At 39.9% G+C, this 22,586-nt stretch overlaps 7 protein-coding genes and 1 long non-coding RNA gene across 9 annotated transcripts; 2 read left to right on the forward strand and 6 right to left on the reverse strand.

The window, feature by feature from the left end:
- Positions 1–110: 110 nt before the first annotated feature.
- On the reverse strand, positions 111–642 carry LOC149268011 (acylphosphatase-2). Its single transcript, XM_089474187.1, has one exon. The coding sequence runs from the start codon at positions 491–493 to the stop codon at positions 179–181; it is 315 nt and encodes a 104-aa protein (XP_089330313.1). The 5' UTR covers positions 494–642; the 3' UTR covers positions 111–178.
- A 658-nt stretch (positions 643–1,300) lies between these two features.
- On the reverse strand, positions 1,301–2,030 carry LOC149268012 (uncharacterized). Its single transcript, XR_016271042.1, has 2 exons — positions 1,871–2,030; positions 1,301–1,807 (listed from the first exon to the last, which is right to left on the reverse strand). It is a non-coding gene; the product is annotated as an uncharacterized LOC149268012 (long non-coding RNA).
- A 559-nt stretch (positions 2,031–2,589) lies between these two features.
- Positions 2,590–12,432, reverse strand: LOC108619475 (protein snakeskin). The gene is made up of 3 exons (XM_018016072.2): positions 12,261–12,432; positions 3,668–3,785; positions 2,590–3,576 (listed from the first exon to the last, which is right to left on the reverse strand). Exons 1-3 carry the CDS (start codon positions 12,300–12,302, stop codon positions 3,356–3,358), a joined length of 381 nt encoding a protein of 126 aa, XP_017871561.1. The 5' UTR covers positions 12,303–12,432; the 3' UTR covers positions 2,590–3,355.
- On the reverse strand, positions 4,903–5,646 carry LOC149268013 (uncharacterized). Its single transcript, XM_089474188.1, has 2 exons — positions 5,237–5,646; positions 4,903–5,151 (listed from the first exon to the last, which is right to left on the reverse strand). Exons 1-2 carry the CDS (start codon positions 5,292–5,294, stop codon positions 4,931–4,933), a joined length of 279 nt encoding a protein of 92 aa, XP_089330314.1. The 5' UTR covers positions 5,295–5,646; the 3' UTR covers positions 4,903–4,930.
- A 1,089-nt stretch (positions 12,433–13,521) lies between the features above and the next one.
- Positions 13,522–15,958, reverse strand: LOC108619468 (U3 small nucleolar RNA-associated protein 6 homolog). The gene is made up of 4 exons (XM_018016063.2): positions 15,724–15,958; positions 15,352–15,655; positions 14,068–15,270; positions 13,522–14,001 (listed from the first exon to the last, which is right to left on the reverse strand). Exons 1-4 carry the CDS (start codon positions 15,813–15,815, stop codon positions 13,768–13,770), a joined length of 1,833 nt encoding a protein of 610 aa, XP_017871552.1. The 5' UTR covers positions 15,816–15,958; the 3' UTR covers positions 13,522–13,767.
- Positions 15,959–15,989: 31 nt separating this feature from the next.
- Positions 15,990–17,009, forward strand: HP1b (Heterochromatin Protein 1b). The gene has a single exon (XM_018016070.2). It carries the CDS (start codon positions 16,116–16,118, stop codon positions 16,749–16,751), a length of 636 nt encoding a protein of 211 aa, XP_017871559.1. The 5' UTR covers positions 15,990–16,115; the 3' UTR covers positions 16,752–17,009.
- A 79-nt stretch (positions 17,010–17,088) lies between these two features.
- On the forward strand, positions 17,089–20,405 carry APC4 (anaphase-promoting complex subunit 4). Of its 2 annotated transcripts, none has more exons than XM_018016056.2 (5): positions 17,089–17,336; positions 17,401–18,043; positions 18,105–18,281; positions 18,380–18,542; positions 18,610–20,405. In XM_018016056.2, exons 1-5 carry the CDS (start codon positions 17,225–17,227, stop codon positions 19,933–19,935), a joined length of 2,421 nt encoding a protein of 806 aa, XP_017871545.1. In that variant the 5' UTR covers positions 17,089–17,224; the 3' UTR covers positions 19,936–20,405. The 2 variants fall into 2 exon arrangements, with proteins under 2 accessions (XP_017871545.1, XP_017871547.1); XM_018016058.2 differs by having other exon boundaries at positions 18,105–18,275.
- Positions 20,393–22,579, reverse strand: LOC108619471 (uncharacterized protein F54F2.9). Its single transcript, XM_018016066.2, has 3 exons — positions 21,629–22,579; positions 21,355–21,562; positions 20,393–21,288 (listed from the first exon to the last, which is right to left on the reverse strand). The coding sequence occupies exons 1-3, from the start codon at positions 22,315–22,317 to the stop codon at positions 20,626–20,628; spliced, it is 1,560 nt and encodes a 519-aa protein (XP_017871555.1). The 5' UTR covers positions 22,318–22,579; the 3' UTR covers positions 20,393–20,625.
- Between the last annotated feature and the right edge of the window lie 7 nt (positions 22,580–22,586).

Consider the following 22,586-nt stretch of genomic DNA (forward strand, 5'->3'; position numbering starts at 1 on the left):
TTCTGACCAAGACTAACTTTATACACATATGTATGTACACCATATCTTATCAGGTCATCATTTCATTTTTTGGGATGACCTACATCGGTTACAGAAAGCGACAGGGCATATTCACATTGGGCACTATAATTTAATCAAAATATATATGTATGTATTAGATAATAACCAAGTCACTATCTTAGGCTTTCTTCTTGATCTCGAATGCTTCATAGGTATACTCTTTGATAATCTTCAAGTTCTTTATGATGAACTCCTTAATGGCTGCCACATATTCGGCCGCGCTCTTGATAAGGTTTTCGAACGCCTCGATCACCTTGCCCTCGCCCTGCAGCTGACCCTTGAACTTTTCTTCGGTCACCTGCATGATGTAGCCACGTAGCCCCAAGAGCTTCGCCTGAGCGAGGGCAAACAGCTCGAAGGCCTCCTTTTGCAGGTTGCCATTGATCTCAAAGTCGCAGGCCATAATCTTTGGACTCTGTTCAGATCCTGCCATTTTTCGTAGCCTTGGTCAATTTTGTATATATTCGAATAGATGTTTTACAAACAATTTCAAGTCTCTGACACTCCCACAAAAATGGACAAAAAATAAAATAAACTGTCACAAATTTGACATGAAAAACGAAGAGCTTATATTCATGTACATAAGATTATTTGGAAATGGATTTTTTGGGGAAGAGAATATTAGAACTCGTAACTTTGCAGAGTTTTTATTGATGTTACAGGAACTGCTTGCATTGATCTCTTTCTCTGAATATTTTAGTAATCGTTGAGGAGACTTGGCACAGCTCGATAGAACCAAGAGATACGATACATTAATAGAATTTTCGTCCAAAGCGGCACGTCTTTTTTTTTTTAGAATATATACTTTCTATATGCATAGATTATGTAATATCTTGATCGAAGGCATAAGTTTCCCAAGTACCTATATTCCATAAATTACCTATATTGTTAGACGTTCTGGCTGATCTTATAAAAAAAAAAAAAAGAAAAAAACAAGCTTATCGATAAACTCTCAAATTATAGATTCCAATTTCAAGGAATCAGAAGTAGGCCTTCAATAACATGCCATGCAAAAAACTGAAGGAATATATACAATAGAATCCTGTTATAACGACGCGCGACGGTATACCCAGAAGTAACTATTACCATATAAGTTTGCTCATAAAACTTTGTCTGGGGACCAGAATTTTCATCGCAAAAAACATACGGGCGCTATAAGCGCAGTCGGTTTAACCTGATTCTACTGTACATGAAATGAGAGGATATAGGCGTATCCCTATGCCCATTAAATATAACTCGATTGCAGTGCTAATTTTTATTTGCTCATGGGTGTAACTATTTTAGCCATCGACTAAACTAAACTTGAACATTAAACGATTTGCGCCGCCCTAAACTAAATCTTCGCCATTCACCCTTCGCCCTTCGCCCTTCCTGACATCCTTTTACTGTTCGTTTTCTGTGGGCTCCTCCTGGACTTCTGTGTGGGCACCGTTTGCAGCAACGCCTCGTCCCTGCGGCAGCAGCAGCACCTCGTGGGAGGCCAGTCCGGATGCATTTGCTGGCTGGAGCATCTTGCGTGTCTTGTGCTTGGCCAGGAAAGTGTACGCCGACTCCTGCTGCATCTTTTCAACGAGGCTGTGCGGCTGCCAGAACTTAGCGGGACTCGCGAAGCGGCCAATGCTGGCTGCAAAACTCAGATACATGTGGACGAATGTAGAGCCACGCGAAATAGATAAATATATATATACAGATACGCAGCATCCAAAATTTAGGCATTCGCGATGCAAATTGATCGCGACGCGTTTTGCTAAAGACGGGAACAATGGAATATATATCTATATCAATATATTACACATATATATATATATACTTTCGTTACGGTTTTATAATTTCTGTTGAAAATGAAAGAAAACTATGAAAATATATTTTTCAGCACAACCAACTCGGACGGTTGTGAATGAATGAGATTTTCATTTCATATTTTCCTCTAGCCAGTCTGAAGTTTGACATGTCTCTCGTCTCAATGAGCCGTTTTTTCAGCATCAAAACTTAAAATGACAGAAAATTCCCATAAAAAAAAAACATCAAAAATCATACAAAATGAAAAATTGCATTAAATTTTTAATTTCAATTAGTTCACAATATAAAAAAAAAAAAACAACGTTTAATCATATATTATTTTAAATCACAACTCAGCTTGAAGTCTTTTGTTTTTTTGTTTTGTAAAATAAATTTAGTTTGCCTCTAAAACCGATTTTTCTCAGCTGGGTCTTTTGGCGGTTGCGGCTCTTCCTTATAGACGGGCACGACGGTGCGCCTAGTTAGTGGGTGGGAGGGGAGTAAGGAGAGGCGGGAAAGGGTAGATGAGTAAAAAATAAATTAAGAAATTAAATAAATTGCTTAGCAAAGTAGCCAAGACAACGACAACAACAAAAACAACAACAAGTTACACACAGCAAAGGCAATAAAGCAACAAAATGAGCAGCGCAACGAATGCTAAATACCCTGTAATTTTCAAGTTAGAAACAAAAGCATATAGGAAATCTTAAATCACTCAGCCATCTGCCCCGCTTAGGAAAACAATTCAGGACAATTTGTGAATTTGCATTTAATATTATTAAAAAAAAAAAACGCACACACATACAGTTTTCAGATTGACAATTAAATGTTGTTAAATATTCGATATCCTGTTGGGAATATAATCGTTATATCATTTATATTTTTGCCAGGCTTGTACGTATGATAAGATTTTATTTAAAGACAATCTTGGTGCATGGCTTGTTGGATGGAATGAAGAGTAAATGGTGAGATTTGATCGGCCTCGCAGCTGGCGACAGGTGACATCAGGTCAGGTGGAAAAACATGCGCCACTTCCAGTTCAGACAGATTCAACAGTTTTAGCAGTTATAGCTGAGTGCACACATAGGCACAGGCATACTTAAACAAATACATATACAGATATAGATATATTTAATGGATTCCTGTTAACAATTTAATATTCGTTTAGCAAATTTTTGTTTCGTGCGCAACAGAATTTAGCTTAAGTGCTTTATGGATATTATCATATATAGCATATAGCATATATATATAGCATATATATATTATCATATATACGTATATTTATGTATATATGTATAAAAAAAAAAACGAACAATCATATAGTATATAGATGGGTGTACATGATATTCATATATGTATATAGTTTACACAAGATTCATTATTCGCATTTTATGACCCACACAGAAGCCATGAGAATTTCGATTCACAATAAAAAAAAAATTTAGAGATATATTTGTAGAGAGAGACAGAGAGACAGTTGCTCTCTGCATGGATACCCCTTGTTTGCTTTTGGGGCTTACGTTCTGCAAATGGAGAGCATGTCCAATAGAAAGACGGCGCCATTGATGATCATCAGGGAGCCAGCTGCGAGGGCGTTGCGCTTGCGATCCTTCAAGAAATCGTAGGCATCATGCCACTCATCAATGACCAAGGCACCGGAGGCCACGAACAGAATGCAGCCGAGCAGCGAGAGCAGCGCATTGAGACGCTTCTCCACAACCGAGTTGATGAAGTGCCCTGCACAGTAATAAGTCAGCGAGAGAGAGAAAGAGAGATAGTTAAGATCTGAGATAAGAAAGTTTTCCTGTTTTTTTTTTTAGGTACTCACCGATCAGCAGGACGGCGCAGATGATTGTGTAGCCCACAATGGTGCCGCACACAATCAGCGGACGCTTGCTTAGATCTCCAACAACCTCATAGAGCACAACACAGGCGATGGCAATACCCTGTAAATACATCAAATATATCATCAATAATAGCAAATAGAAGTTAGGTTTGCCGCCTAAGACGTTAGACTCTTTCAGAGAATATAAAATATCGATATATATATCACTGTCTGCCTTATCTAGCTGCTTGACTTAACTCTTATTATAATACTTTCATTATAAGTTACTAATGAATCGAATTGAAATTAAAGGATCTTAAGAATTGTGCGATTGTTCCTTTTCATTTCGGTTAGAAATAAAGAATTAAAGGAGCAAAACTCTACATAGTCAAACTCGATCATCATATTTGCCTACACTTTAACATTTGTATTATTATCGACAAACATACCCTGTAATTTCTACAGTTCCGGTGTGTAAGTTTTCGTTATTTTCATTTCCCCCAAAGATTGTGAATTGATCCTCGATAAAGAAGGTCCCACATAACTCATTTAATATTAAAGCTTCTAACTATAAAGCTTTAGGAATTATGGATAGACACGATTGTAAGTCCGCCATATCTTTTGCATCTTGAGCTGTGAAATGTCTAGTTTTAATAGGGACATTGCATAAAACCAATATACTAATTTCGCTTTTCTGTATGAATATAAAAACTATTAGTACAATTTTGAATACAATTAAACCACAAAATATATAATAAGAAAAAATATTATATTATAAGAAAAATATTTTATATATCATAACTATAATATAATATATATTTCATATATAATATGTTTTACATAATATAAGCCATTGTCTTTTATTGTACCTATAATACACAAAGACAACCTCCAAGATATTCTATATACTAATTAGATTAAATATTATGGAAATATCCATAATTCTAATGTCTTAGCTCCTCTCAGGCGCTCTTTATGTGAGTGTGTATGTATAAAAGAAGAATAGTCAGATTGGACTAGCAGCTCTGCGCAGGATGTAGGGTATCACCTAGTCAGGCATTTCCAACTAGAGCACACTTTAGAGTTCTGTATATAGAAAGGAAACCCGAGATTGCATAGTTGGCACTAGAATTTTAATTAGAAATATGTTCAGTTGTTTCTTTGGTGACTAAAATCTATATTTCGCACACGTAGACCCAATGATTCATCTAGATTTCCAAGTGAATAATAATAATGTGTTTGGCATTGCTGGAATTTGTCGAACGTTTATTGGGCATGAAATATGACGAATGTGTCGACTATAAAAAAGGCGGCGGTGGCAAAGGAGAGCACTCCGGAGGCCAGGATGGTGTTCTTGTTTCTGGTCAGCTCGACGCGGTGCATCCAGCGATCGAATATGATGGCGCCCGTCGACACGAACAGCACACAGCCGGAGACCGTGAAGAGTATATCGATGCGCTTGTCCAGCTTGGCGCCCAGCAAGTGGCCTGCAATTGCAATGGAATGGAAGGCACATTCGTGCAGTCAGGCTGGCGGGCAACTCAGCGTGGGATCATCGTGGGGCGATATTACCTATGCTCAGTGCACTGCATATGATCAGGTAGCCGGTTAGCGTTCCACAGACGAGCATCGCCTGGCTGCTATAGCTGTGATCCGTCACGCTCTCGATCAATATGATAATGCTCGCCGTGAAGATCTGCGATTAGCGCTTAAAATACTGGATCAGGCGGGAAGCTGCACGAACGAGTGGACAATGGAACATTGGAACAACGGGACGACGGAACAGACAAACTCACACGGAACAGAGTTAAAGACAAAATCAACTGAGGAACATAGGTAAAGACATAGGTACAGTTACTAACTGTAGAAAAGTGCATTTACAAACATTTTGCTCATTTTTATAGAAGAGGAAAACGCAAAGAGAAGGAAAAGCACGAGATTCTTGGTTAGCAACAAAAATGCTGCATTGTGATTTTTCCTATATTATGAACATGTCTTTAAATTATCTGAGTAAGTCTTGAAAATACAGAAACATTTTAATAAAGACTCTATTTTAAGCTAAGTTTTATCTAAGATCAATTATACACCAATCCACAAAAAAAAAATAAATAAATATAAATAAATAATAAATAATAATAAATAAATAAATTTAAAAAAAAAAAAAAAAAAAAAACTGCTTTTCAGTAATTTTGGAAGGAGCGAATATTAAAGAACTAAATATTCTTAATATTACTATTTTCGTTTATCTGCCCATCAACTCTATTCTCTAACTATGCATATATTAACAAATCTATTTAAACATAGATAACAATCTATTCTGTTTTCTATATATGAGTCTATACATATGTATCCATTGTTTTATGTATATATGTAATATCTTTTTTTATCTGCCTATAATTATTTATATATAACTAACCTTAATATACTTATATTTATTATATATCTGTTATATTTATATTAATATTTAGATTTGAATACACTTATCGAAATATTTTGGTTCTCTATGATTTACTCATCTACTCTGTCTCTTTATCATATATGTACATATGTATATGCATGTCTATCTATCTCTCTTTATCTATTATTAATTTTAAATCCACTTCATTTCTTTGCGCTTTGAGTGCCCCACACTTAATGAGTAAAGTCTCCGCATTCATATAGAAGCCCCAGGTCCTATTGCTTGCTGCTCTATATCATAAGTCTACAATATAATGGCTTTAAGTCGCGGGACTTAGTGCCATACGGAATTCCCAGGGAACTAAAGCCAATTTGCTTATCAAATATGAAAATTATTTAGATATTGATATGACAAATGGCCGTAATATTGACGAGCCATTGTCAACAAATGGAGCTATTAAGCTATATGTGTATAGAGAGAGATGTATATAGATAGCTGATATAAATGGGTGTGTGAGTGTGTGTGTGTGTGTGTGTGTGTGTGTGTATATATATATAAATGACATGGGAACGCTTCCTGCTTAACTGGGGCAATCAATCAATCAATTAGAAACGCTGTTAGACGCCGTTAATTGCCAGCTAAAAGGATGAGGCATGCTTACATATCCTGTCAAGGCTAGCACACACACACACACACACACAGTTGGCAATTGTTTGATTTGTAATGTGAGCTAACAACAACAATAACGATGACGACGAAAAGTCATTAATGTAGCATGTTTATTAAGTTGCAGATAATGCAGTCATATCGGTCTATATATATCTCTATATATATATATATATATATATATATATATATATATATATATATATATATATATATATATATATATATATATATATATATATATTTATAGAGAGGGAGAGGGATCCAGATACGTATATATTGTATATAGCCAATATTTTAATGCCAGCGCATGTGTTTTATTATTGTTTACTTCACGCCCATTAGTAGCAAATAAATTTGGATGATAAAAGCAAAAAGAACTTAGGAAAGTACAAATAAAATTACGAACTGACGCCCATTTGTTTTTATTTGCCGTACGGATATTTTGTGTAATTCAATTGAATGGGCAGCAGGGAATCTTTGGCTAAGTTATTCGTATACCAATAATTCACTGCTCTCTCCACAGATGGGGTATACAAATCCAAGACTATAGTAGAGACTAGACAACTTGACACGCCCCCATCATTTTGATGAAAATATTAAGGTTTATTTCTGGAATTTTACATTTATATAGCTCCAATCATCATCAGAGCACTTATAACTACTTATAACTTAAGTAGAGTAGTATTACAAATAATATACGAAAACAATCCCAAAGTCTCAAGGCGAAACTGTATAAACATCAATGTATCTAAAACATCCATCTATAGCTCCAGACTGTCCTAATTTTAGAATTTAAATTTAGTATGTCTAACATCTCGTCTCGACTACATAAAAATTTATAATTTATAGCCAATATCATGAACCCAACATAAAAGCTTGAACCATCTCCTATTATTGTTGTCAAATTTTGTTTATAATCCAAAAATATTTACATGGCAATGAAAAATGCATAAAAATTTAAAAAATTAATTTTTGTTCTTTTACGTACACATGGAAAACAAAAGACGAAAGTTTTGTAAGAAAATTCTCCCAAATTCAAACTGCTTCAAAATTAGATCATTTAATTACTACAAAAATTAGATAATTTTGCCTATAGCAATTAGGGAGCTATAAGAATGTTTCTTGGCCTGTCTAAAACTTTGATTTAAACATATATTTGAAATATAATGAATATATAAGCGAATATTTGAATAACGTAATAACAAGTTTTGGCTGCTTGGGATAGATATCTAATATCTATCATCTATACGAGTATACATATTAAAATTCTATTTCTTGGATGATTTACTTTAATAATAACAGAACTGAATTCCCTTTTTTAATGGGCTCAAGATGTAAAAAGAAAAGCTCTGCCTTCTTAATAAAGGACCCCCTTTCGGCTGTTTTTGTGCAGGGCATATAGGGATTTGCTTTAACTCTAGATATAAATATTAGTTATTGAATGATTTATTTTAATCAATATTAGAATTTGAATCAATATCTGAATTTGTTTTCTCTTTTACAGGGTATACAAAATTCCCTTATCTACAGATATTCATGATAATTTCTGAAAAAATTCCAGTATTATATAGGAAAACTTTGATAAGCTAATGATTTTCATATTAAACTACCTGAAACCCTTGGAACTAAAGGGGAATACAAAAGTTCCCTTTAACCAAAAATCTTCCCCTTGTCTTTCTGAATGACATGCTTTAATTTAAATTCGAATAAAACATCTGAATTTGCACACTGGAATACCCCATTCTCAACTCTGTTTTCACGATTCATTTGGCTAGTTTTCATGACCAATTTGGATAGTTAGTATTCCATTAAGTGTGACGAATCGTTAGTTGAAATTTCACCTTGCTACGAGCCCCGTCCGTTGGCCGCCCAAAACTTAAGCCTGTGCGACTGGAAAGTAAACAAGCAACAATTGCACTAAAAACTGATCGAGGCGAGCCATGCCCATATATCAGCCACGATTTGTAACGCGCTTAGTTTGGAGCAGGAGGAGGAGGGGGCAGTGGGGAGGGGGAGGGGGGAGGGTGGAGGTAGGGTAAACGGGGCAAGGCATTTAGCAATTAATTATATGACGCCGACATGCCATTGACAATGGCCATTGCTCCGAGCTGGCAACAATGGGCCATGCCCCAAAAGCAACAACAACAAATGAGAAATAAAAGAAGAAGAAGCAGCACAAATAAATTAACATTGCGAACAATAATAAATGCGCTACAAATAGCGCGCACAGATTCGCAGCTAAAACATTTATTAGCTCGCAAACAGATTTGCGAGTGTGTTGCAAGAATTGTTGCTGCTGTTGTATTGCCAAAAAAAAAAAAAAAATACAAATAAAATAAAGTAAGAGAAAAACTTTGAATAGAGATTCGAACATGGATCACACTATGAACATGTCTGTCTGTCTATTTGTCTGTCTGCCTGCTTCTCTGTCCCTCTGTTTACCTATATCTAATGCAAACAATAAATGCGTCGCCTTATCTGCTGTGCCTTGGGGCCCGTGACTGGCGTTGCCAAAAAAAAAAAAAAAAAAAAAAAAAAAAAAAAAAAAATACAAAAGCAAATAACAATCATATTTTGTTGCTAAAGAATGTTGCGAATTTCCACTATTATTGAATGAAGATGACTCAGCTACTAACAATTGTTGCTGCTGTTTAGCTCATTAAATGACCCAATAACAACAACAACTACTACTACAACAACAGCAACAACAACAAGCATTAACAATTAGCTATGCCACACTCGCACACATTAGTTCGATTATTGTTTATTCAATGCAGTGCCCGCAGCTTCGACCTTTCGCGGCTGCCCCCAACGCTGGCGCACATGGCGTATGCGTAATATGATTCTGTTCGAGTTCGCACTTGCTATAATTATGACATCATCATCATTATCGTGATCATCATAAGCAACACAAGTTCGTGATCGGCTGACGCTGACGTCGATTACGTGCCAATGCGACTTGAGGCGCGTCTTGGTTTGATTTCACTTCAGTCCATTCCATATAGTTTCATTTCATTTAATTAGCCAGCCAATTCCCACAGAGAGCTCTGCTATATATATACCTTTAAGGTGTGGTCCCTTTATGCACTCAAGGCCAGATCTAGGCGTTTGCCTAGAACCAGCTACGGCTCAAAGTATTAATAAATTGATCACACTCTGATTCATGCCAAGGCAACAATTTGTTTATGCCTAACTCGACCCGGGCTAAGGCCCTAGCCCGGAGATGCTCCGGATTTGATTCCTGTACGCGATCTACCTGTAAACTTTGCATATATATGCAAGTATTTCAATTATAAATAAATGAATAGTATATATGTTATATATGATATACTTATACACTGCTATATCTCCTACTCAGATGCGTGCATCTCAATTGAAAGTCAAGATTAAAACAGTTGTTAAATTAAGCGACAAATTGTTCACTTGAAATGTGAAATCATCCAATGATGAGTGGTATGTGGATCATATTTAAATATAAAACACTAAGGAAACACTAGGGCAAGTGTTTTATATTTAAATATGATCGACTGACCTAAAATACCACTCAAAGCACGGCAGGCGGCTATAAGCGACGATATAATACTCGCCCCATTTTATCTGAATGTTATTATCCAAAACATAATAAAATAATGTATGGGCCTATCTATAGAGTACATAAACAGTAATCCATAGACAAGCTTAATTTGATTTGAATCCTTGTTAAAAAACTGTACAATAGATAATAACAATTTTATCAGTTTTAACAAGCTTCCAAGATATATGAATGAAGAATTCTTAGAGGAGCAGCCAAGAGGCAAAGCTGTGCGAAATCTTATCCAAGCCACGCCCTCCATGGGGTATATAAATAGTAATATACTAGTTTAATATAATATATAATAAGTTCTTTCTACCCGAAAATAAAATAATAATAAGGAATATACAAATTCCCGAAATTTTCGAAATTGCCAAATTCGTTACATTTTTTGAAATCTGAAATCATCCAATACTAAGAAGGCAAGTGTTCTATATTTAAAAACAAGTCAAAATACTGCAGGCAGCTGTATGCGACTATATAATGCCCATATAAACTCGTAAAAACTCTTAAATATAATCTAATATATTTTTATTATTATTATTCAATCTATTCGATCAATAAACACATTTGCTGATTGCAGTAAACCAATATACTCCATACGCTAGCCGAAATGAGTATACGAATGTTATTCTAAAGTGATTCCAGCCATCACAGTCATCCCAAGGCGATAAGACTCTAGATCCATGAACCGCAATCTGCATGCGTCAGCTGGACTGCAATGAGTGTAGGTCGGCGCTATCTATGCCTCGAGTAAGTACTATATGCAACTGCCGTTGCCATTGCAATTGCGAATTTGCAAAATAAACACATTTAGGAAACGAGGTCAGCTGATAAACTGAATTGTTTAAAGGAATTTCAATATATTTTCCAAAGAACTTTCCCATTTTTGGCACCGAAATAGCCAAAGCCAAGAGAGTTCGAGCTGGCATGTTACTGGACTGCGTAATATCCGTTAACAGAACGCTGACAATACTTGCGGGCTGCCAGATTTGGTTTTTTTAATCCGATCTTCAGTAAAATTTTGCTGAATTTCAATTTGTATAATAATAATAAACAACAATTTTGTTTATGCCGACAGACAGACAGTCGCAAATCAAGAGACGTCGACGTCGACGTCGATATATATAATAAGCGAATAAAGTAAATAAATATAATATGCGAATCAAATAATCTGCGCAACGGTGACATCATGGATATAGCAGAGCATCATCGGCGGAAGTCGGAGCAAGTTGATTGCTTTTGTTGTTACGATTCTCTGGCCAGTGGCCACATGTGCATGGAGCGCGGCGGCCAATCATTATTGTTTTGTATTCTTCTTCTTCTTCTTCCTCATCTTCTAATACAATTGGTCAGACAATCTCAACAGATTAATGACATCATGCCGGCTCGGTCTGGGCCGGGCTGAGGCCGGGGATCACACAAAAGACTTGAAATGCCAGCCACGCATTAGAGAACTACGCAGTTACAAAAAAGGAAGCACGCACGCACAACAACAACAACAATAATAAAACGAAAAAAAAAACAACAACAATCACTGCCAAAAAAAACTTCAAATGAAGTCATGAACAATAATGAAAACGAGTCTGAGCAATGCAAACCGGTTGATTCAAGGCAACTGATGCAAGGGTAGAAACGACAACAATAACAAATAAAGTAGAAGAAGAAGAAAAAGAAGAAGGTGGAGTTGACTAAGAACGAAATCAAGAGCAAACAACACGCGCAACAGCAGCCGGTGCGATAGTAAAGTAAAGAGAAAATGTAGCCCAAAAGGGAGCTGCGACACAGAGTTGAGAACAGTTTGAACAGGACTCACAGCATAGTAGATAAATACATACATACAAACATACATGTGTATGCCTTGATTAATATACAGCCACAGAGAATAGATACCGTACATAGCACACATACATACATACATGTGTGTATAATTACAATAGTTAACAATCATTACTCACCAGCTCAATGATCTTCAATAGCAAACGATTGTTAAACTCCATGGCGTTCCCGTTAATACGTCTGTGTTTCGCTTCTTTATTATTGTTTTTCACTAATTCTTCACTTCACGCAGCTGACCGTGTGCACGTCTTTCCCAAGCGCTGTGCGAAAACTGACTGAACCGAAGGTACGCCAGCGCGCGTATTCAAAGCTCAGCCAATCCAGGCAGAGGCGTAGCGCAGTCACGCCGAAATCAACAGCAATAGCGGCGACAGCGACAGCGACAATTGGTATGTGTTAGTGTATGCATGCATGTATGTATGCATACATATTTACAAATACGGAGAGATACTTCAATTCTTATCAACATTAATTGCCAAATACAAAACACATGTGTACACATATGATGTACTATATTAACATATTATACTTTTATATGCACGTACATACTTATTTGCATATGTAAGGCCAACCTTTTATATGTGTTATTAAAGTAAATAACTAAAAAACTAAATTAAATTTTAGATTATATTTTGTATAATATATGTACATATGCTACTACTATACAAATATAGAGCAAAGTATTAATATTATTATGGAGTTTTAAGTAACTGACAGATTCAAACTGTATGATTTATGAAGATAACTTTGCAAAATTGAAGAGCATTCACAATGTTACTTAACTTTTTGTTGACTATGTAAGAGCGTTTCTTATTATTGAGTTGAGTCTTAAGGACACATTAGTTACAAACCTATTATATGGAAGATGTAGAAAGTTACTCGAAATATAGTTCAATTACGTATTTCTAATATATTCTTACTGCCAATTTAAACAATGCAATGCCCCTCTCTCTCTCTCTCTCTCTCTTTCTATCTATCTTAAACAAACCTCAGCCTCAAAACTCAGTGTTTCAGTTGTTTTTTCTTTCTCTTGTTCTCTTCCCAGTATTTTATGTTTCTAATTCTCAATGTTCATACCTCCTTCCCATAGTTTTCTTTTCAGTTTTCCCAATCTCTAGTCACTCCCTCTTAATCTCTAAAAATAATTGTGTTTCTAACTCCTCTCCCTTTCTATCTCTTTTCACATTTATTAGCTGTTTCTCTCTTTTACACACACTCTGCCTCTCTCTCAATATCGTGTACCTTCCTCTCTCTCTCTCTCACTACCTCTCTGTCAGGCTAGTACTAAAATGGACGCATGTGAAGCTTTTTAGCATATCAAGTTTACACTCATACATGAAATATTGAATATATTGTTATAGAGATATACATATGTATGCATACAGGATAAGAAAAAGTTTAATGACAGTTTTGGGCAATGCTTATCAGCTCTTACATACATCTACTTATATTTGCCGTTCACTTAATTAATTCGATGTGTATTAAGCTTTTATAATATTGTTTTATTTTTATCCCACCTTATCAATAGGACTTTCGGATAAAGAAGAAACAAGTGCTTATGAGACTTATCTGTTTGCATAGGCAAAACCTAAAATAATAATTAAAAAAACATTAGAGTTAGCTTAACTATCTGGTTATGGCCATGCCAACGTGGGCCATGGCACGTTCCGCCTCGAAGGCAGACACAAACTGTGGCTCCAGTGTGGAGAGCGCACGTCGGCTAAGCAGGGCAATGCTCTTGGCCTCGCCATGATCCCGCTCGAACGCAATGTATTCGAGCCAAACGCTTGGCTCTTTCTTGCCAAAGTAGGTGGCCATGAATTCGTAGCACATGCGCCACGCCTTAATTGTAGATAGATCCTGTGGAGTAATAAATAGTGATATAGATTAGGAGATGTCAGTGTGGAACATTAAGAGTGGACTCACTTTCAGTTTGGTGCTTTCTATCAGGCTGATCATTTCGCGATGCAGCTGCAGCGACATCGGCGGCTGCTGCGCCAACTTGGCATATTCGTCACGGGCCTTGGCCGGCGAGTGCTCGTGCCAGAGGTAGCGCAAGTAGCTGCAACGCAGATCGGCAAATTCCGGCCAGGCCTCCTTGCAGGCCTGTGTGTAAATGTCATTCAGCTGCCGCTTGGCCTGGCTATCGTTGCGCGCCCTATAATAGGCGATCACCATCTGCCAGAGCGGCAGTCCGGCGGCGCCCATCGTACGGCGCACTTGGCTGAACAGTTTATGAACGCTCGACTCATCGTCGTTGCGAATGTGGGCGGCTAGCAGCAGCTCGTGCATGCGCAGCGAGTCGTCGTGCTGCAGTGCCTCGGTCAGGATGCGCACACAGATCTCTCCGCCGTTCTCATCGCTGCCCAATATCATGCTGAGCGTGGCGTAATGCCGCGAATGCATCAGCTTGGAGCGATGACCATCTTGCAGAGCGCTCGCCAAGCATTTCTGGATGTAGGCGCGCTCCGTTTTATGGTTCTTGCTAAGCGCCAGCATAGCGTCCAGATATAAGTTCCACATTTCTTGTGTCTGTAGCTGTTGCACTGCCGTCTTGTACACCTCTGCGCATAGTTGGATGCAACGCTTCTTCGAGCGCGTCTGAAACACTTTCACTTGGGTGTCCGTGCGCGACTTCTTCTCACTCGGCTCGCCATCATCCTCGTTTTCGGTCATATTCATAAGATCACCGAGATGGTAGCCACGTAGCTCACGCTTCGCCAGTGCATCCCATAGCGCTGGCTCACGTGAAAACTTTGTCTGTATATCCTCAATGATGTCGAACTGCAGCTTTGCAGTAAGCTCTGCATGATCCTCACAGCTCTCGAGCAGTTTCAGGAAGTAATCCAGGTTTGTAATATTGGCCAGGCTGTTGCGATAGATGGCCACGACCCGCTCCATTTGTATGTCTTGCTCTGAGATTGTGTTGTCGCCCAAGCTACGTTTGCTGTCCGCCAGCGCGGCCTCCTTTAACTGTATATTAAAGAAGCAATTGTTCAGCGACTCGGAGGCGGGATGACGTTGAAGTCCACGCAACAGTATATCCTGGACGCGCGGCATATTGGCACGATTATATTCATAAAGCCACACTGCGGCATTGATCCAAACTTGTGGATCACCACCATGATACTAAATGAAAATGAGAAGGAGAACGATTCATGACAACTGCTCAAAGTGTATATATTGTTGTCTTTGTCTAAGCCAACTTACCGAAAGCATCTTCTCATATATGCCAGCCACCTCCTGTGGCGCTGACTTCTTGCTGAACTTAATGCAATTCTCCCAAAGACGCTGCTCGTGTGGAAACTTAGTCAACATTTCCCTGTACATTCGCATAATACGCGTGCAAGTGGAGGCTTTAAGGCCCGTTAGCTTAATGCCGGCAATTTTTTCCTTTTCGGTAATTGTTTTATACATTGTCTTCTCGTAGACTATAAACTCCAAATAATCAGACATACTTTTCTTGCTTTTGGCTATATTTAGCAATAGGCGTTCTCGTTTGCGTATACATTCCCTGAAAATCAATTATTAATATGTTATATTCACATTTTAAAACATCATTTTAATGTAGTGAATAATTACCTGATTTGCTCTGGTCGAAATATTTGGTAGAGCTTCATTTGCTCGTACTCCGGCAGCAGGCGCTCCTGCATTTCCGCGATAAACTCACCCATATTGAATTACTTTATTTCTTACGCGTAGTGTAGCGTAGCAAATTATTATAGATTTAATTTATAAACTTTTGCTTCTCGCGCACGTTTTCTACATGTAGATGCAATCAGCTGCTAAGCATTTCTTATCGATTGTATTAAGCAGCCCTGGTATATTCATTTCGATAGACGAGGTTTTGACATTTGGGAAATTTTGGTCACCTAAAACACCAAACAATTGGGAAACTGGTCACTTTTTTCAAACACAAATTTTTTAATTTACAGTAAATAAATAAAGTTCCCGAAAAACAAAAGCAAATTGCAATGGCCGAATTCTCAGTAGAGCGCGTAGAAGACAAACGCACAGTTAATGGTCGCACAGAGTACTACTTGAAGTGGAAGGGCTATCCTCGCAGTGAAAATACTTGGGAGCCGGTCGAAAATCTGGATTGTCCTGATTTAATAGCAACATTCGAGGAATCATTAAAAAATAATAAAAAAGAGACAAAAAAACGTCTTTCCACATCTTCAACGCCGGAATCAATACGAAGTAAGAGAAAATCATTCATGGAGGAAGAAACAGACGAACAAAAGAAGCTGATTGGCTTCGATCGTGGCTTGGAGCCTTCAAAAATCCTTGGTGCTACCGACTCTTCCGGTTATCTGATGTTTCTGATGAAATGGAAGGGAAGTGATCACGCCGATCTAGTGCCTGCCAAGCTGGCCAACATCAAATGTCCCCAAGTCGTAATACAATTCTACGAGGAACGTTTAACCTGGCACACTGGAAATGGCAATGGCAACGGCAACGGTTCGGGCAGCGCATGTGGCAGTACGCATCATGGTGGTAGCGTTGGCACGCCTGGCAGTACTGCAGACGCAAGTCCAAGCGGCAGCATCAACGATGAGAATATCAAGCCTGACGCTGGCTCAGAACTAGGGAGTGGAGAGGCTGTCTAGTTGATTTACCAGAACTTGTTAAGGCAGCAAACACAACGCCATGTAAAGCCAACATGGATACACACGGACACCAACACACAGACGTACACAAACATGCTCGCTCCTACATTTTTACATACAAATAACATAGACATAATCATACATATACATATATTAATATACAGGCACGTTCATTTTTGCATCAACAACAGATAAAAATGTTGGGCATATTTCTGAAATAAAATAAGCGTACATACAAATATGTAACTTAAATATAAACGTCTGTATTTTTAATCTAGTTGGACAAAAGATTTATAAAAATCCTTTTGATAAACATAAAGTAATTGGGTCTGGCAACGCCAACTGAGGAGGCTGTCGATTATTTCGATAAGTAACGCCTCCAAGCCGGTAAACTAAAATAATATAAAGAAACTACAAATGCAAATGTAGGGAGCTTGATTAATCTATATATTAACAAAAACAAAAATAGAATAATGGCTCAATCAAGCTCGATGAAGCTCCTTGGCGCACGCAACATGAGTTGCATCGTGGAGCGCATGGAGTGGAACAACAAAATGGATCTCATTGCCTATGGCACCGAGAAAGGTTTGTCGCCAACATTATTTGGCAAGCATTTTGATCTATCTCTGATTATGGACCTGTATTGTAGGCGAGGTAGTAATACAGCGCCTGAATTGGCAAAAAATCGTCACTTTCCCGACGCCCGGTGAGGATGTTCGCGTGCGCTCCCTTAGCTGGCAAATGGATGAGACTCTGTTGGCCGTAGGCTACAGCAATGGAAAAGTTGCGCTGCTCGATGCCGAGAGCGAGACAATAATTTCGGGCCTTATCTACGAGGATGACATCAAGAAGGTATACTTCAGCAAAGCAATAAATTGCAAGGAAGGTCTGGACAGTTACACCTGCAACGCCAAGGACAAACACAAACGATATTTACCAAAGCTGCCGCCTCTAACCAATATCGATCCTTGCCTGAAGACTCTCGATCAGAAGTCATTTCCCAAGGGCTCGCCCTGTTTCCTGGTCGTTATTATGCGTAGCGGCAAAGTGCACTTACTACTCCTTGGCGCTTTGCAGGCGGGAAGCATTGATCTCACACAACATGTACTCAATCCCGATCAGTTCGATGTGTATGATGTGCGGCTGAATGGCGACTTTAATGCTATCTATGCACTGCTACGCGACGGTCAGCAGCTGAAGCTATTGCATTTTCATAATCAAGTGCTGCAGGATTCCATATCGCCCATGCTGGAGCTGGCTTCGCACTGTGCTCACATTCTAGAGACCAAAAAGTAAGTTTGTGGATAGCGAGTGGTGGAGTTGTGGCAACTAATTTCTTCATTGTTGCATCAGTTACATCAACGACACACAGCAATGCCTAACGGAGGCCTGGGAAACTGTACAATTGGAAATGGACAACAAGCTGACCAAGTATGCCAATTCTCAGGCTTATGGCATGATTTCTGCGCATTTTCTGGAGCTGCTCGTATTTGGATACGCCACCCTGGAGGTCGAGGAGTTTCTGTTCGAGTGAGTTACGTCCCTATACTCAGTATACAGTGCTCATGGGCTCCGCCGGTTTCTTCTCTCTTTTCATGATATCAAAATAACGGCATCCAAAACAACAGAACCCTCACGGAGAAGGGCTTCAAGAAAATAGCCAACTCAGTGGATCTGTCCCTGAACAATCTGCAAGGCCTAGTCTTCAAGCAGCTCAACGGGGCCGCCATTAATATGTTTTACTTCCTAAATACGATTGCGGGCTTTGGACGAATGACACATTTCTTCGAGGTTAGCACTAAACTTGGTTACACAAGATTCCCACAGTTTAATGCTCTCTCTCTCTCTCTCCTGTTAGGCACTCATCTCGCCGGATGTGGCCAGCGAGGCGATGCGTGCCTGCGGCTCCTTTTTGCTCAAGGTGCATGAACTGCAGCGCACGATCGACACATTGGTGTACGACATGAAGCTGTTCCACTCCTGGGTTATATTCACCATACTGCGTCTGTCCCATCAAGAGATACCCGACGATATGGTCTTCACCGGCAAGGAGAATCTTGCGCTGGCCGAATTCTTTTGCTCCATGGAACCGGAAATACCAGAACCCTGTGAAGACGTAGACATCAGCATCGACAAATCGGCGACGACGTCGACAACAGCTGCAGCAGCAACCGCAGCAACTGAAGAGGAGCTGCCGAGTGATGACAATCCGGCGCCGTCAGCGACCACGCGCAGTAAATTCAATTTGGAGCGCGTGGGGCAGTATCTGGAGAATGCTTATTTGACTCAGCCTCATCCCGTGGACCCAGCAGAAATCTGGCCACGCCTGCTGGCCGAAAATGAGTGTCTAGCCCAATGCAACCTGCTCGTGCCCCATGATAAAAGGCTCTCCCTAATACAACAGCGCGACAAAATGTTCAACGCCATTGATGCAGTATTCCACAAGCCCACGGAAAGTATCAGTGCCAGCTTCAAGCTGAGCTCGACTGTGATATGCGGCGACCTCCAACATATGCATGCCGAGTCTGCGGCTGAGCCGGACCAGCAGTCGAATAGCGATTTTGTGAATTGCAGCTACTATGTACATGAGGCAACCCGATGTGATATGCTGGCATTGACAATCGGCCGGCAGGAGGCGATGGTGCTGGAGTTCAGCCGAGGCGAGGACTGCCTGATGCGCTGCATTCGCGTGCAGCTGCAGCCGGGTCCATTCACCGCTCAGCTCCAGGAGGACTACTACAATCTGCGCTTTGTCGATCTACAATTCTACAACGAATCCTCATTGTCCATGCTGGCGCAGACGTCAACAACCGCGACGAGTGCACGTCCGCACAGTTACTTCTTGCAGTTCTCGCTGAGCGCCGCAAGGAATCACTGCACCCAGCACCAGTTGACGCCACTCATTAAACTGGACGAGGCAACTGTGACGCACAGTGTGCACGATATACCAGATGCGGCCGCCTTCAAGGCCCTGGACGGCGTCTGTGAGATGTTGGCCGTCTCGGGCAGTCGAAAGGTAGCCACCGTCCTCTCCGATCGGCGGCGCAAGATGACGATATTTGAAATGGAAATTGAGGAGGAAGAGGATGACACGGAAATGTCGCAGACATCGTTCTTAGAGATCAGCAAAGAATCCGCGCTGGCCACCGGATCCATCGACTTGGAGAAACACAGCGATACGTAGTATTAGCCAACCTGCAAAGTCAATCTCCTGGCTTAATTGGCACATGACTGTAGTTGAAATTAACTGGGTTTGATTTCCATCGCGCGACAGTTGTTTCTATTTTTGTTTTTATATTTTTTTTTTGGTTTTTCTCTTTCGGTTCAACTCCTTACATAGCAAACAAATTTTTAGGTATATTATAATTATAAAATACATTTATGTACAAAACAGAAAACAAGCGGTTCACATACCACATGTTGAGTCTAAATTAAATTTCATGCAACGAAATGCTGAAACGTTCAATTTTGAGCCACCAAAATGTAAATTAATTAATCACTTAAAAAGCCCTACCACATACAGACACAAGTGGGAAAAAAGAGAGAGAAGAAATGATAATTTGGCAATCGTTTCGAGTGAGAGAAAACTAGTGCTTAATTGTTAAGAGCTCAGATAATGGGAGAAATAAAATTAAAAGCCGTTAAACATAACAATTTTACTTAGTTCAAATGGGGTTTGAGCTGGTTAATACCTTGGCATGGTAGTACATATAGAAATATAGCCATATATATATTCATATACCCAACTAATTTATGACCCTTCTCGCACTGGCTAAAGATAAGCCAAATTGGTGCTTGGCTGCGATATGGATTAAATTGAGGACGAAGTGTCTCTGAGGCATGGACTACGGTTAAGATCATGCGAGCGACTGAACTAACTGATCTCATATTGATATGCATCATCAGAGTCCTCCTCACTGGACATGTCGCGTTTGCGTCGCCGCTGTTCGCGTTTGCTGAGCTTTTTAGCTGGCGCAGCAGGAGCAACAACAGCTGGCGTCTCCTCTACAGGGGGCTCCTTCTCCTCGCCGTCGATGTTCGACGCTTCCGCCTCTTCTACCTCGGCCTTCTTCTGTGTCTTGACCAGTTCGCACAAGTATTTGTAGCGCACTAGACACTCCTCCTTGGTCTTTTCTGGCACACTGTTGGCAATCTTCACCCAGCGATCGCCGCCGGCGGTTTTCCGATATTTAACGATGGCCGCCTCGAGGGCACGCTGCTGATCCTGAGTCCAGTTAGTCTCTGGTATAAGCATGCTCTTCTCATTAACGGTGGGCGTCGCCTTCTTGATCTTCTCCTTGCGGACTGCCTCCTGGGATTCCTGGACAATGTGCGCGGCAACGCTATCCGATTGGCCAGGTATACGATAGCCGTTCTCCTTCATCTTGGCCGCCATGAATGTCACCTCTTGTACGGTGCGGTTCATGGACTCGGCTATGGTGTTCCAGCGACTGCCAGCACCGCCTGGATATTTTTTAACTAGCCTAATGAGCTCAGTCAGATCCTCATCAGTCCAAAAGCCGCCGCTGACGGTGGTCTTTAAGCATAATTTATGAAAACAAATTAAAATAAAACATACATGTTTGATATATGATAATTATACCTTTTGGGTAACTGGACGTATTGCATCGTCTTCGGTTAGCTCTCGTGCCTGTATTTGTGAATAGCCACGTAACTCCTCCTCGGTCTTCTCCGGGGCCTTTGCGTTCTGCTTGCGCTTACGCAAATTTTCCTTTTGCTCTTTACGTAGACGCGCCTGCTCTTCAGCTTCTCGCTCCTGTTCCTGTAGGCGACGCTGCTCTTCAATTTCTCTGCAAGCATTATTAAATTGTTGAATTGATGCACAAGCTGAATCATCATCATTTCCATTTACTTACTGCCTGCGCTTCTCCAATGCCAGCTCCTTGAGCTCATTGGCTTTGCTAAATCCATTTTTAATTGTTCTTGGCAAATGCCAAATAGCGAGAGGGATTTGAATGGGCAGGGTATTGAGCAACGAAGGCATTGGGATCTCGTTCAGAATGACGTCCATATCAATATTTTTGTTGCGCTTCTGCAGCTTCTTCAGTTTGGTGCCGAACACCTGCTCGGCTGTGTATTTTGTCTCAAGGTAAGATGCCCAAGCAAACAGATACTGGCCCACGGTAATGATCAGGAATATGATGAAGGCGCCCTCATACAAGCCAATCTTACGCATTCGTCGATAGTAATAGAGAGCGGACTTCCAGTTGGGCATTCCATCGCGCAGCACCTTGTCGTATTTCTCGCGTTTCGATGCATCCTTGAGCACCTCGTAGATGGAGACGAGGTTGCGGAACTGGATGTTGGCATCCTCGGCCGGATTCTTGTCGGGATGTAGAACAATGGAAAGGGTGCGAAAAGCGCGCTTTATTTCATTGTTCGTGGCAGTCTGATTGATGCCCATAAATTCGTAGAAATTCTTGTTGACCTCTTCGACCAGATCAAATATCTCCAGCTCCTCGGAGTGCCAGGCGTTGGATGAGCCACATAATAGCAGTAGCCCAATTAATATAGCTGGCAGTGTTATGTTGTTGTGCAACTCCATTTAAATGCTTTAAAAATTAACTAAAACGGAAAAGCGGCCGACCCCCGCTCGCTTACACATACAATCGCACCAGTCATTCGTGCACGCACTCACGATGAACTGTCAACGTCAAAAGTGGCAACGTCAGCAGTAAACAAAAACAATATGTGCCAAAGTTGCCACACCAATCGCTACCAGGGTGGCTATGTGAGCGATATTTTTAAATCAATAATAAAAGAAAATGTTACATAGCTATTAATTTTAAATACACCTTAGCTTATTTGAATAGT

This window comes from Drosophila arizonae, chromosome X (assembly GCF_054131065.1).
Source record: "Drosophila arizonae isolate 15081-1271.41 chromosome X, UAZ_ARI_1.0, whole genome shotgun sequence".
NCBI lineage: Eukaryota > Metazoa > Arthropoda > Insecta > Diptera > Drosophilidae > Drosophila > Drosophila arizonae.

Excerpts from the sequence above, each read along its gene's own strand:
- LOC108619468 (XM_018016063.2), bottom strand. The coding sequence starts at position 15,815 with ATGGGTGAGTTTATCGCGGAAATGCAGGAGCGCCTGCTGCCGGAGTAC. Across the intron at positions 15,656-15,723 it reads TTTCGACCAGAGCAAATCAG|GGAATGTATACGCAAACGAG; the intron begins GTAATTATTCAC and ends ATTGATTTTCAG. Across the intron at positions 15,271-15,351 it reads TATATGAGAAGATGCTTTCG|TATCATGGTGGTGATCCACA; the intron begins GTAAGTTGGCTT and ends ATTTTCATTTAG.
- LOC149268011 (XM_089474187.1), bottom strand. The coding sequence starts at position 493 with ATGGCAGGATCTGAACAGAGTCCAAAGATTATGGCCTGCGACTTTGAG.
- HP1b (XM_018016070.2), top strand. The coding sequence starts at position 16,116 with ATGGCCGAATTCTCAGTAGAGCGCGTAGAAGACAAACGCACAGTTAAT.
- LOC108619475 (XM_018016072.2), bottom strand. The coding sequence starts at position 12,302 with ATGGAGTTTAACAATCGTTTGCTATTGAAGATCATTGAGCTG. Across the intron at positions 3,786-12,260 it reads TATTGAAGATCATTGAGCTG|GGTATTGCCATCGCCTGTGT; the intron begins GTGAGTAATGAT and ends ATGTATTTACAG. Across the intron at positions 3,577-3,667 it reads CTGCGCCGTCCTGCTGATCG|GGCACTTCATCAACTCGGTT; the intron begins GTGAGTACCTAA and ends ATTACTGTGCAG.
- APC4 (XM_018016056.2), top strand. The coding sequence starts at position 17,225 with ATGGCTCAATCAAGCTCGATGAAGCTCCTTGGCGCACGCAACATGAGT. Across the intron at positions 18,044-18,104 it reads CACATTCTAGAGACCAAAAA|TTACATCAACGACACACAGC; the intron begins GTAAGTTTGTGG and ends TTGTTGCATCAG. Across the intron at positions 18,282-18,379 it reads GTCGAGGAGTTTCTGTTCGA|AACCCTCACGGAGAAGGGCT; the intron begins GTGAGTTACGTC and ends CCAAAACAACAG.
- LOC149268013 (XM_089474188.1), bottom strand. The coding sequence starts at position 5,294 with ATGCTCGTCTGTGGAACGCTAACCGGCTACCTGATCATATGCAGTGCA. Across the intron at positions 5,152-5,236 it reads ATGCAGTGCACTGAGCATAG|GCCACTTGCTGGGCGCCAAG; the intron begins GTAATATCGCCC and ends TTGCAATTGCAG.
- LOC108619471 (XM_018016066.2), bottom strand. The coding sequence starts at position 22,317 with ATGGAGTTGCACAACAACATAACACTGCCAGCTATATTAATTGGGCTA. Across the intron at positions 21,563-21,628 it reads GCATTGGAGAAGCGCAGGCA|AGAAATTGAAGAGCAGCGTC; the intron begins GTAAGTAAATGG and ends TAATGCTTGCAG. Across the intron at positions 21,289-21,354 it reads TACGTCCAGTTACCCAAAAG|ACCACCGTCAGCGGCGGCTT; the intron begins GTATAATTATCA and ends TTATGCTTAAAG.